Genomic DNA, 13,565 nt, shown 5'->3' with positions numbered 1-13,565 from the left:
TTTGTTGGATTCTTTCCAATTTTTCCAGGAGGAGGAGGTTAATAGGACCTTTTGAATTTAAGCAATGTGTGTCTGTTAGTGTGATGGCTGCAAGATCTCGGCTGACACTGGGGATTGAACCAGTGACTTCCTCTGGGGGTTCTGGGCAGGTGGGAGCTGTAACAGACCTCCATCCTCTGCACATCAGGCAGAGAGCACGTAATACATGGACCAACGGTTTACACTAGAGTATACGTTTGAGTTACGCTACTGTCTGTCTAAGGGCTTGTCTACACATGAATCTTATTCTGGATTAAGGCTGGGTGTGAACTCAAAGTGGAACTGCTAGTCCAGAATAACTCCATGTGTAGAAAAGATGTAAGGGATTTATCTGGCCCTCCATTACAACTGTATCTGAGCCCCGTCCCAGTCTAATGTATTTCTTCTCACAAGACCCCTGTGCAGTAGGGCAGTGCTGTTACACTCATTGTACAGATGGGAAGGAACCCACAGGGAGACTAAGTGACTTGCTGAATTTCATGCAGGAATTGAAGCTAGTCTCTCAAGTCTCAGGCTAGCCACCCTAACCACTGGGCCAGGCTTCCTCTCGACTGCATGACAGCTCCTGTGTAGGGATCCAGGGCTGCACTTGCCATAAACCACAGAGCAAATGTACTCATTAACTGCATGCCTACCCTGCCTTTGAAAATCCTGGCCAGTCAGAGAATCAGGTCTGCCCCAGCCAGCTCCACCCGCTCTTCTGTTTCACCTGCCTGAAGTGGCGGTTCCTCTCCAATGGGACAGGGCCGCCAGCTGCCCTGCTCCTGTTCACCTGGCACCTGAGCCTTGTCACCTGATCTGGGGGAAGGACGGATCCTCTCTGGAAATGGGTGTGGGCCAGAGACCAAGGCGGCCGGTGAAGCTGCAGTAACTGAGGCTCTGGGCTGGGGATCTGAGCAGGGCTGGCAACCCAGCCTGGGACTCCCAGCACCTTCCCAAGCTGCTGGGGCCCTCTCCACCACACACAGGGCTGGAGCTGTGCTGGGGTGATAAGCTTCAGCCCCCCGAGGGGCTGAGCTGGGTTCCAGAGGGCCGAGGCCACTTTATGGGGGGCGTTCCCCGTCTGCTTCTGTGGAACAGGAAACCTGCCTCTGCTAGTCCCCTAAGCCCCTCCACCAACTCATTCCCTCTGCACCTTGCCTGTCTCTCGAGGGACTGATATTCCCCCCCGCCCCCCGCAGGCATGGCAGAGCAATGAGGAGGGAGCGGCACAGTGTATCGTGGCCATGCAGTCAAGGTACAGCTTTTGAATGGTGTTGCAGGGGCTCAGATACCCTGGCACCAGCAGCGGTTTCCCTTGGGGCATTGACCCATTGGGCTCATCCCTGCCTAAATAATGACCCAACCAGCGCCCCTTTCATCCGTCTAGGGCAGGGGTGGCCAACCTGAGCCTGAGAAGGAGCCAGGATTTACCAGTGGACATTGCCAAAGAGCCACCGTACTACGTCAGCAGCCCCCCATCAGCTCCTTCCCCCCCCACTCCCAGCGCCTCCCACCCACCAGCAGCCCTGCCGATCAGCGCCTCCCCCTCCCTCCCTGCACCTCCCAATCAGCTGTTTCATGGCGTGCAGGAGGCTGGGGGTGGGAGGAGCGAGGGCACGGCAGGCTCAGGGGAGGGGGCGGGAAGGGGTGGAGTGGGGGCAGGGCCTGTGGCAGAGCCAGGGGTTGAGCAGTGAGCACCCCCCAGCCCACTGGAAAGTTGGCACCTGTAGCTCCAGCCCCGGAGTCGGAGCCTGGACAAGGAGCCGCAGATTAACTTCTGAAGAGCCGCATGTGGCTCCAGAGCCCCAGGTTGGCCACCCCTGGTCTAGGGGATAGAAACATCCTTGGGGTTGGGCAGAGACCTGCCCAGTGCAGCTGCCTCCCATGCTGTGTCCCTGGAGCGGCTGGCTGGGTCCATGGTGCGGGCAGCTCTACACGCCATCCCGCCAGGCTTCCCGCAGCCTGGCCTTCACCTTGAATTGCTGCACTTGGAGCACCACGCCGAACTTGCCCTCCAGCGCAGGCAGCGGCTGGCCCGGATGGACCTCCAGGGTGAACCTCTGCAGGATCCAGGCCAGGAAGAGGAAGATCTCCATCTTAGCGAGGGCTTCGCCCAAGCACACCCGGCTCCCGGCTCCGAAGGGCAGGTAACTGGGCGAGGGTGAGTAGATCCGATTGCCCTCCTCATCCAAGAAGCGACCTGCAGGGGGCGCAGCAGCCTCATTAAAGGGTGGGACAGCATCGTTGGTGAGATGTTTCCTTATGTGTGGGGTACCTGGGACTGTGGTTGGGGGACGGAGCTGTTCTACAGCAGGATCAAGCCAGCTCTCCCCCCTTCCTTCATGTTCAGCTACTGGCCAAAGGGCCTGGGCAGACCCCCACTTGTGTGGGGGAAGTAGGGTCTCCAGGCTGAAGCTGGCACAGGACCAGGAAGTGCTGGCTTTCCCCCACAGCCCCAGCCCGGAGGGAGAGGTGTAGGGTGTATCCTGGCCCAGTCACACGGTGCACTTGGTGCCTCTCATAAGGGCAGAGACCTGCCAAACTCATCTCACACGTCCATCCAAAGGGCTGTGCCATGGTGCCAGCTTGTGGTGCCTAGGCCCAATTTGTAGCAGTAACCTGAAGGCGTGAGCACTGCACCCTAGACCCGGTCTTCTACACTCCCCATCCCACTTGGGTCTGTCCTGATTCCCTTGCTCCATTCGAAGGAGCGAGACAAGGCCTCTGCACTTGGAGCCTCTCTGATTTATTGCCAGCCCCTGTGTGCCCCCTGATCCTGACCGCTCTTGTCTCCTGGGAAGAAGCTCTAGCCTGGCACAGTCCAGCCTGCGTAAGGTTAATCCAAGTTGGGCCAAACTGGTGCTGCACGCAGGAGGCTCCAGTGCAGCTGGTCACCTGTGGGCCCAGCACTGCCCAGAGGGAAGCGGGTCCCATTGCTCAGCAGCGCCCCCTTCTGGATTCTTGAGGAGCAGCGTCACTAGGCTCCACACAGCCCCACACTGTCCTCCATCTGGGAGGATGGGGACTGGGGACTTGAGGGAGGGCAGCACCACCTAGCCCGGGGAGCCCCCCAAGCTAGAATGAGCCTCTGGCCGCAGCTTTCTCCGCCAGTGATCTGGGCCGCAGCCAGCTCCAAACTTTGTTTGGGCGGCAACAGAGAGGCAAAGTCTGGCACTTCCCTCTCAACCCAGCCTGGCTCAGCAATGACCCCGTCGGCCCGGGGGGCAGAGATGGGCAGGTGCGGATACTAAGCCCAAAGCTTCAGCCAGGAAGGGCAGAGAAAAGGACCCACCTGGGTTAAACTCCTCTGGCTTGTCCCATTCCTTCTCGTCGTGGTGAAGGGACCAGAGGTTGACGAGGACCTGGGCTCCCTTTCGGATGGTGTATTCCCCAATGCTGCAATGTGGTGGGAGAGAGAATAATTCAGTGTGTCGCTCTGCCATCGCCTCCTCCCCCTGTCAAGGAGGGACAGGGTTGGGCCATGAGCTGGGATGTGCCCAGAGAAGTCTCACCTGGTGTCCGTAAGGGCCACATGTGGGAGCAACAGAGGGGAGACAGGCCGGATGCGCAGGACCTCGCTGATAGTGGCCTCCAGGTAGGGTAGCTGCTGCCTGTCGCTGAGCTGGGGGTGTCTCTCGAAGCCGATCTTCTGATCCAGTTCCTCTCGGATCTTTCTCTGCACCTGGGGGCACAGCCCAGCCGGGCCAGCATTAGCCAAGGGCGGGGATTGCTAAGGGCTACAGGTCTCCCTATGGCAAAGCATGGCACTTTGGTCCAGCTACTAAATGACCTGGGTAGGGTACGTATACTACTACCCCCTAGTGGATCGAATGAGGACCCCTCACTGTGTGTCTCGGGCCCTGTAAGGCCAAAAGCTAATGGAGATTCTCTGTCAGGACTGTCTGAATTCTGTCCCTAGCTTGGTGCACAGCAGAGCCCCAATCGATAGGTCCGGCGGGGCCGGGCTTTGTCACAACATTGACCCAAAACCGCCTGTTTGGCCCCTCCAAGCAGGACAGATGTGAAAGATTGGTGGGCCAAACAACCGCTGTTAAATGCTTGCCTGGGTCTGAGCGGGATTTCCAGGGACCCTGGCATCATTGAGGGGGACCCTAGCCCAAGCCAGGTAAGGGATAGCTATTCCAGAGGAGGTTATTAGTCTAGGACAAACAGGAAATGCCTGTGGACCAGGTGCTGGGGACACGCTCATCCCGCCCTCCATGTTCAACAGCCAGCCCTGGGGCCACTCCAGGAATGGCCTGGAGGAGGGGGCACCCTAGAAAGGGACATCTGAGCGCTCTTCTCCAGCAGGCTCTGTGCTTGGGGGTGGGTGCGGGGCGGAAGGGCCACGTGGGCAGCGGGGACACGCGCACCTCCGGGTAGTGGAGCAGGTAGAGCACAGCCCACTTGAGCACGGTGCTGGTGGTCTCAACGCCCGCCCCGAAGATGTCGGCCACGGTCATGAGGATATGGTCGTCTGTCAGCTCCAGCGGCAGGGCCAGCTGACTGTTGTTGTTCTCCATGTTGAGCTGGACGCGGAGCAGGGCATCCATCAGGTCATTGACCGAGTCACTGCCCAGCGCTTTCTGCAAGGGGGGCAGGACAGCAGGGGTCAGAGGTGGCCGCAAGGGGAGCTAAGCAGCCGGGCCCCTCCTGGCCCCCCTCTACTCCTCAGCGTCAGTTCATACTAGGGGGGACAGCCACCTAGGGGGTGGCTGTCCCCTCCCTACTCAGAAGGACCCCCACCAGGAGTGGATGAGGAGGTGTGGGCCTGACACTCCAAGCCATGTGAAGGTGGCCATTCAAGATGGACAGGAGCAGCTTCTTTGCCCCCCACCTGTGGCTAAACCTCCCACCTCCCCAGCACTCCTTTCCCCCGCCCAGCAGGGGCTGGGGACAAGGGCAACGTTCGGCCCTGCCTGGGAAATGACTGAGTAACAATACTAATCCTGGATAATAACACCTCGCTCTCACCAGTAGGTCTCACAGTGCTTTGCAAAGGAGGGGGACAGTACTATTAGCCCCATTTTACAGATGGGAAATCTGAGGCACAGGGAGGGGACATGACCTGCCCACGGTCACTCAGCAGGCCAGCGGCAGAACCCAGCTCTCCTATTCACTAGGCCTGTCAATGTGGCTGGAAAGTATCATTAGCCTCATGTTACAGGTGGGAAACTGAGGCATGGGGTGGGTCCGTGACTTGGCGCAGGCTGCACACTGGGTCAGCAGCAGAGCTGGGAATTGGACCTAGATCTGCGCTGCTGCAGGACATTTCTATTCTACCCACTCCAGAGTGGGGTGTGGTGGTAGAGCTGAGTGTGGGGAGCCCAGAACTGGGGTAGCAGCAGGGTACTGGAGTTCAGGATGGGGGTGCGCTAGCAGGGCTGGGGCACGCAATCCCATGCTGTAACCCCTTCCCCGCTGTACACCAAGCACTGAGGGTGTGGGAAAAGTTTCTTTTCCTTAGAGCAAGGTGGGGGTTGTAATGGGTGGGGAAGCACTTGTAAACCCCTCCCTTCATACAGCCCCACCTGTCACAGCAGGTGCTGTGTACTCCCATCCCCAGGGTCATGCTGGTCAGCTGGTCAGCTGGGGATCCTGCTGCCTGGGGACAGATCAGCAATGTGGGGTGCAGATCCCTCACTGGTCCCTGCTGCTTCCCCACTGGGGCTGGCAGGGCCTCAATGATTTGGAAACGTGGGGTGCAGATTGTAGCAATACATCCCCCTGCCCGGCGGCTGGGTCCCAGGTCTGAGCCCCTCCCCAGGCCTGGCCCCATGTCTGTGCAGCCTGTGAGCGGCCACACTGAACTACCTACCTTGTGTTCCTTGAACTTCTTCTGCAGCAGCTGGTCTCTGACCTCGATGCAACTCCTCAGCAACGCCAGGTCCTTGTTGGGAAAAACCTGCAGGAGGAAAGACCAGCGGTGACACCCATTCACTCCACTTCATCTGTGGCAGGTGTGTATCCCAATCCAGAGCAAGTCCCCCCTGGTTCCCAAACTAGCCCTGTTCCTCCAGAGCCCTGGGTCTCCCAGCAGGTCCAGCTAGAGGGGGGCAGGTGGCCCACCGGGGTCCATAGGACCCTTGGTGTCAGGTGCCCTGTTTGGGCAGCGAAACGTTGTGGTCCAGAGTCACCCACTTCTTCTTCTTTTGAATGGCTAGGGTAGGTAGCAACAACTACAAATGTCTAGCGATGTTTGAGAGCCAGCACATTGCTGCCGCAGTGAGCTGGGGAATGTCCTTCAGGGAGCAAGACGACAACCTTTGCCTGGTGCTTTTGTTAAGTGCTGGTGTTTTGTGTGCTCTGTGTTTTGTGCAAATCCACCAACATACCAAGGTCATCAACTGGCCACTGGACGTCGTTTTACCGACCTCCCAGTGAACATAGTGACAATTCTATAGTCACCCACTGACTTCAGTGAATTCATGCCTGACGCAGCTCCAGCCACCCTGGTGCTGAGCAGAGAGAGGTTCTATGGGCTACTAGGAGAGTCCCAGCCAGCCCACTTGGCCAGTGAAGAGCGAGGAGGGGCAAACTAGAGGTAGACTAAGAGCGACTGACCATCTCCCCTCTTCAACCACCCCCTCCAGCTCTCACCTGCAGCCAGGGGAAGATGTCCACCAGGCTCTTTTGGCCCACCGTGTTCACGATGCCTTCATTATACTGCAGCATGGCCTCAAACTCGGGGTCCCCTCGCCTGTAGCAGGAGTTGAAGCACAGCGAGCACACCACATTGGTAACAGCTCGGTTGAGCTCCGGGGCCATGTCCAGGAGGGCGTCCTGAAAACTGCTGAGAGACTCGCACAAGGAGGCAGCTTCCCGACAGACTAGAAGGAAGGGGAGAGATGGTGGTGCATCTGGTGAGCACTGGGGCCTAGCAAGTGGGGAGAGTGCGTTGAGCTGGGGTGTGTCAGCACAACTGGGGTGAGGGTAGCTCAAACTGGACAAAGGGGGGGCATGTCGTGCACAGGGCTAGAATAGCAGGGGGGCTGTGGGTCGGGATCGAGGGGTACTGGCAGCGCTGTGGGGGGAGCCCATGGCTGGAACAGCAGGGGGGCTGTGCGGGAGGCAAGGAAGATGAGACTGGAAAAGCAAGATGTGTCCCAGCTCATAAGTCAGGCCCAGGAAAACGCGTGGATGATTTTTAAAAATTTCCCAGCAGCATCACGGGTAAAGTATCGATTTTCCCGGAATAAGCGCAGCCACCAAGTCCTCCCCAGACGGATGTGATTTCCCTGCAGGGAGGAGGCAGTACCAGGCATCCATGTGGGCTGATTTCATGCTCGCTGTGGCTCTTAGCTTGTTTTCCAAGCAGCAGTGCCACTAGCTATGTGCCTCGCCTACACCCAGCTGCTGACCCCCTCCGAACTGCTGCTCTGCCGTGACACTGCCATGCTACCAGCCCCACTGAGCACAAGACCAGCACACGTGGATGGCCACTTCCACCACCCTGCTGTTGGAAAAGCCACAGTACGGGGCTAATGCTGCGATTTCCGCGCAGGCAGTGAAATCTTGCTTTTCGCAGGACCCTAGTCGTGATTAAGGCGTGTCAGCAGAGCTGTGATATGCAGAGCCCAGGGCTGGGATAGCACGGGGCCTGCAAGGCGAGATTGGGAGGTTCTGGCAGTACTGTGTGTGCGGGGAACCCGGGCCTGGGACAGCCGGGGGAGCTGTGGGTTGGAATTGACAAGGAGGTGTGCGGGGGGGTGACCTTTGCCATGTAATTAGCTTAGGGAGGCAAATGTGAAGCACCCAGATTTCCCCTAGGGTTTGACGGCAATTGGCCCCAGACAAGCCTGGGGACTGGGGAGGGATGTAGCAGGTGTGGACCAGGGGTAGGTCAGTGAACAGATGGGAGAAACTGAGTCTCAGAGCACCACTGTGACTTGCCCAAGGAATCTGTGGCGGAGCAGGGAATATAACCCACTTCTCCTGGCTGCCAGCACTTCACCCTACCCGCTAGCCCATCCTCCCCCTCTGCCGCGGTTGGCCGGCCTCCCTTGATGCAGAGGCAGGGAAGTGACACTTACTGATTTTCTCCAGGGCCAGCGTCCCTTTTCCAAACATGGAGAGTGATGCATGCACCTGCTTGCGCAGGAATTTCCAGTGTGGGCTGTAGGTGGCGAAGGCGATGTCTTTGCCGTTCCTGGTCAGAATGTCCGTGGTCACCTGAGGGCAAAGAGAGGCACATAGCAATCTCCTCTGCTGGCAGGACTGTGAGACGGGGCAGGGGGGAGCCTGGCCTGGGAGCCAGCGATGTCACCTTGCCTCTTCTGCACCCTGCTTTAGCCCATTCTGCTTGCCTGCGGGTCCGGCCCCCCTGAGCATTGGAGCTGACCTGAAGCAGCTGTGCAGTGCCCAGCTCCTCCCGGGCCCAAACGGCTGAGCCAAGGTCTAGTGCTCTGCATGGCCAGGGCGGACACATGGGGCTGCCTCCAAGGCCAGGGCGCTGCGGGATGAACAATGGGGACAGTGCCTGTAACCTGCATGGCACACAGGAGCACCTTGTCTTGGGCACTGGAGGCCCCCTCTGGATATTTAAGGAACAGCACGGCTGGGATTCGACAGGGGAGGAAATGGGGCAGCCTGGCCTCTGGCCCGCAGGTCTCTGGGGTTTGGTGCCTGAGCTTTGTCCTGTCTGCAGCTGGAGTTACAAGGCTGATGGAGCAGCAGCGTGGCGTGGGAGCATGTCTTCCTGCCCTGCACACTTGGCTGCAGTTCCAGTCTGATTGGTTAGGGTTGGGGGAGCAGTCTTCCACCTCCACAGAGCCCTCCTCCTCCCACCCCACACTTTCTGGCCCTATACAGGTGCAACGCCACTGGGGCTGGCAGAGTTGCACCTTTTGCACACCTCTTGGACCAATGGTAAGTTTGGCCCTTTGGGGCTCTGTAAAGCCCTACACAGAGTCAGTGAAACCATCCCTAGAGCACATTTCATCCCAGAGCATCTACGAGCGCTTTGCATGTTATGCAGGTACCAGAGCAACTTAACCCAGCACTGAAATGCAGCCACCTCTGGGATGGAACGCAGCCCCACTTTAACAGTGCATGCCAGTACCACCCAACAGTTTGGGACAAGAAGTGGCGTGCCCTCCCCCATTGAAACCAGAAAGGGAATGTGGTCAGGGCAGGAGGTTCCTCAGGGACACACAGCCTGGGTCAGCAGGGTCACTCTAATGTTGTGGGGATAAATAAAGCAAAGGAGGGGAAAAGCTGAGTGGCCTTCAGGAGCCAGCTGTGAGTAGAGATGCTGCCACGGTGGGGTCATTACTGTCACATACTGAAGTAACCCTACTGTGACCCAAGAGACCCTCTCAGTGCCAGCTGACAAGGGGTTACAGGCATAGCCGGATTCTGGGCTGTATATTCTGGTTCATCAAAGAATGTTTGGTGAGGTCTAAAGGGAAAGCTGGGGTCACACTGGTCATCAGAGGCCTTGTGACATGTATGTACAGAGACTATGTGAGGCGTTAAGCCCAGAGACTGGAAATACGTTTTAACGTCTGTACCAAGACAGTGTTGGCCAGACAGGTTTTCTGTCAGAGAAAGGACGTTTGTTCCCCTGTTTCTCTGTCGGCGTGTAAATAAAGCATAGGAAGCTAACACAACAGGTGCAGATCGACATTCCAAGTCAACAGAGAGACACGAACGCAACAGGGACGAGCACACAGAAAAAACAAGCGACGGCCGGGGTGAGGGGTGATACTGCTTCTGAGGACAGATAATGAACTTTGGGGATGCACGGAGAAGACAAAGAGGACACCCCCTTCTCCTGCACCTAGGAAGTAAACAGGCAGTGCATTTATACCCATGAAAACTGGATCAGAACCAGCCTCGGTCAAAATTTGGGGTGAGAGAAACTGCTGTAGGCAGGAGATGAACCTGCGAGTTAGTTTCTGGAAAGCATGGTATCATTTTGTTTTACGTGTACCTCTTTGTTTCCAGGCTCCTTACTCACCAGCTCTTGAAGCTCTAAACTCTGATAACAAACTTAGTTGTGTTTTCACTATAAATGTAGTTCTGGGCTGTGGTGTTAAATCAAGCGCTGGTTTGGGGCTGAATCTGATCATCTGGTGCATATACTGTGCCTTTGGGGACAGCAAGCCTGGGATTTCTGAGTGTAGCCAGTGTCAGGGGCTGGCTAGTCCAGGGCAACACTTCAAAGGGATGTGGGGAGTGGGGTGCACCTATTGTTGCCCTGCAATCAAAGTAAGACCTAGCCTGGAGGAGAGTGCTTGGCTGGCTAACAGGCTGGTGGTGTTAGGAGCTGGCCTCCAGCTAAACACATGCAGGATTCCTGTATGCTGGAGGTTGGAGGGTAACCAGGTGACTCACGAGCCTGGGTACCCCGAGAACCAGCCACCTTTGTCATGAGGGTGCCACCCATATGAATAAAGAGGCTTTAGTTCCTGCACAGCAGCTCAAGGGTTAACAGGAGCATGGTTCCCCCCTGTGTGGGACCTCAAGCTGGGGGCTATGAACAGGCTGGGGAGTCAGGGGGTGGATGGGTCTCACAATCACCCCTCCCCTTCTTTCTGGCTAGATGGGAAGGAGGGAAAATGTGGGGGTCACCATAGTGGAAAGGGTCTGACCCACTGCCCTAGTGTGTTTAGCACCTGTCATTCAATGACCTCAAAGCACCACAAGGTGGGGTATTATCTCCCTGCTTTTAGAGATGGGGAAACTGAGGTGCACAGCAGGGAAGTGCCTTGCCCAAGGACCCCAAGCTGGCTGGGACTAGAACCCAGGTCTCCCACCCCTGTGCTCTACTCTCTAGGCTTTGCTTCCTTTCTCTCCCAGGCAGCTAGAGAGACAGGGCCATGTGGGTTACTTACTGTGTGGGGCCGGCCAGCGAAGGTCTTTCCCTTCTTCAGCAGCACCTCCTTGGCATGCAGGTAGTGGTTCACCACCACCATGTACTGGGAGCCCATCTGCAAGGAGTAGAGGCTGCCGTATTTCTTCTGCAGGCTGTGTAAGAGGAGATGGAACTGGCAGTTATCGGTCAGGTGCAGCAGGCTCCCGATGATGGGCAGGGAAGGCAGGCTCCTGGGGTACCTGGGCCTGGGCTCTGCTTTCCCCTTTGCAAGTCTCCAGAAGGAGAGGAGCGCCAGCATCAGGAGCAGCACTCCCAGGAGTGGGACCATTGTCCTTCGCTGTGGCTGTCGGCTCTCCCTGGAGCAAGTGAGGCGCGGTCCCTTATAAGGGCTTTCGCTGACATTGCCTTGGCTTGGGGTTGCCTGTTGCCTTGCGGAGGGCTGTGTTATCAATAGCTTGGAAGATAACCACTCACTTGGGCTGGAATGCAGCCAGCCTCCCGGCTGCCAGCACAGCGAGAGCAGAATCCGTCTTTAGTAAGTTTGGCTAATTGAGCTGGTCTTTGCAAGCTCCTAAAAATCCCAGCAAACCCCCAGCAATATCAACATGGGTTGTGGGTTTGGCAGGCAGGGAGGATCAGCAGTGCCTCATAGGGTCAGAGCTAACCTAGGAAGAGTTACCTTTGCCAGGATGCGTGGCAAGACTTTCTTATTGTTATGTGCATTACGGTAGCAGCTAGAGGCCCCAAGTGAGATCGTGGCCCCATTGGAGCACGTGCTGTACAGCTGCATCGTGAGAGCCAATCCTGGCCCCTAACCATTTACAATCCAGTTAGACAAAGGAAGATTTTGACCCCATTGTACAGATGGGGACCATTCAAGGAGTAAGAGACTGGTCAAAGGTGGGACTTGAACCCAGGACTTCAGAGTCCTAATTCAGTGCTTTAATAATCATGAGCCCTTCCTTAGTGCAGATAAACTCCATGGGGACCAGCCCGCTTGTGCAGGGATCTGGGCAGCTCTCATGAGCTAAGCAGCCTCGGGCTAGTTCAGCAGCACATTGCTGGAAGAGCTGCAGGAAGTGGTGTTGGAAATCCAGTAGAGGGGTGGTCTTCCCCCTGAATCAGTAGGGAGCCAACACCAGTGGATCTCCCTCCTTAAAACCCACTTCTTAGAGCCATCCTCCCCTGTGGAATTCTTGCCTAATTTACTGCATACTCTGGGAGGAAGGAGCTAAAGAGGACGCCAAATATCAGAGCTCTGAGAAGGGACCACGGCTGTATTTTTATATTGCCAAAGTATCTGCATAGGGGCTATAGGGAACAGCCAAGATAACTAAATAGCACAGAAGGACAGCTTTTATGGCTAGCCACAACTGGTACATTAACAGCGTCCATTCCCCAAGTGATCATCCTGCTGACCTGGATAACAGAGGCCATGGGACTTCCCTGAATTCGTTCCTGTTTAAACTAGAGCAGGTCTTCTAGAAAAACAGCCAACTATGATTTTTAACATTTGCTAGTGATGGAGAATCCACCCTAACCCTGGGTAAGTTGTTCCAGTGTTTAATTACCTCCCTGTTAAAAATGTGCACCTTTAATGCTAGTCTAAGGCTGTCCATTTTCAACTTCTAGCCATTAGCTCTTGTTATGGTTTTGTCTGCTAGACTGAAGCAGCCTCTAATATCAAATTTCTGTTCCCCACATAGGTATTTGCAGACGGTGATCGTCACCCCTTAACAGTCTCTTTCATCAGCTAAACCGATTGAGCTCCTTGAGTTTGTTACTATTAGGCATGGCTTCCAATCAATTGATCATTCTCGTGGCTCTTCTTTGAATCTTCTGTGCTCCCACAGGGTTGCATAGGTGTAAGTGGGAGACAGGGTGATGCATGCGGGGAGCGGGAGTGGGAGGGGAAGAACTCAGTTATACTCTGAGATTGCAGACTGAGATAGAAAACCCAACTGGAAGCACAGCTAAGCTGAGAGTCACTGAGGGATATTAGACTGACAGAGGTATCTCACCTGAACCCAGCCGTGCAGCTTTCCAGTGAGTGGGAAGGAAAAGCAAGTGCCTCTGGGGTGCTTTGCAATACCAAGGCTCTACCATTACGTAGTTCCACTGTATAGAAAGAAAGGCAGTTATTTTTCGATCAAACAGGAAACAACTCATAAGGGAACTGGCTTCTTTTGGAATGGCCTTAAAGGACTCTTCCTGCTCTGATGCATGGCCTTTCCAGGTGCGTAGGAAGTACCACAATGGCAGATGTACTAGATGACGTTAAAAAAGTCCTTGTGCCATATAACGGCTACTTCTGTGTTGGCAGCACATTGGGTGAACACAGCACATTGGGTGAATGCGGCGGTGCCCTAGCCAGGGGTTGACCCTATGGGGGGGGGACAGGTCTCCAGCTGGAAGAAGAGCCGAGGCAGAGGATGGAGCGGGGCAGGATCCCGCGTGGTGGGGAAAGTGGGATTCCTCTCGAAAGGTAGCCTGGAAAAGGTGGGCCTAGCAGCCCTGAATCTTTAGCAATGAATGTGGATTCCTTTTGCACCGATTCCCCATGGGTTAGACAACGTGAGGCAGATTACAGAATGGGAGAATCACTCTGGTGAAAAAGCACCTCTAGCTCAGGGGCTCCCCCGCTGCCCAAAGGAAGCCCTGAGGACCAGGGTGCAGCTCTCAGGTACAAGGGTGCAGATGTGGAGAGCCTCTGCCGAACAAAATG

At 56.2% G+C, this 13,565-nt stretch overlaps 1 protein-coding gene across 1 annotated transcript; it reads right to left on the bottom strand.

Annotated features, from left to right (window-relative positions):
• Positions 1 to 1,952: 1,952 nt before the first annotated feature.
• CYP17A1 (cytochrome P450 family 17 subfamily A member 1) lies at positions 1,953 to 11,178 on the bottom strand. Its single transcript, XM_077822104.1, has 8 exons — positions 10,860 to 11,178; positions 8,055 to 8,193; positions 6,622 to 6,851; positions 5,840 to 5,926; positions 4,395 to 4,607; positions 3,534 to 3,703; positions 3,314 to 3,417; positions 1,953 to 2,221 (listed from the first exon to the last, which is right to left on the bottom strand). Exons 1-8 carry the CDS (start codon positions 11,166 to 11,168, stop codon positions 1,953 to 1,955), a joined length of 1,521 nt encoding a protein of 506 aa, XP_077678230.1. The 5' UTR covers positions 11,169 to 11,178.
• Between the last annotated feature and the right edge of the window lie 2,387 nt (positions 11,179 to 13,565).

Source organism: Eretmochelys imbricata, chromosome 7 (assembly GCF_965152235.1).
Source record: "Eretmochelys imbricata isolate rEreImb1 chromosome 7, rEreImb1.hap1, whole genome shotgun sequence".
Taxonomy (NCBI): domain Eukaryota; kingdom Metazoa; phylum Chordata; order Testudines; family Cheloniidae; genus Eretmochelys; species Eretmochelys imbricata.
Note: the sequence above shows the minus strand (reverse complement) of the source record. Positions and strands in the feature narration are given on the sequence as shown.

Coding starts and splice junctions, on each gene's coding strand:
- CYP17A1 (XM_077822104.1), bottom strand. CDS start 11,168: ATGGTCCCACTCCTGGGAGTGCTGCTCCTGATGCTGGCGCTCCTCTCC. Junction 3,418..3,533: donor GTGGCCCTTACGGACACCAG/GTGAGACTTCTC, acceptor ACCACATTGCAG/CATTGGGGAATACACCATCC. Junction 2,222..3,313: donor GCCAGAGGAGTTTAACCCAG/GTGGGTCCTTTT, acceptor CGCCCCCTGCAG/GTCGCTTCTTGGATGAGGAG.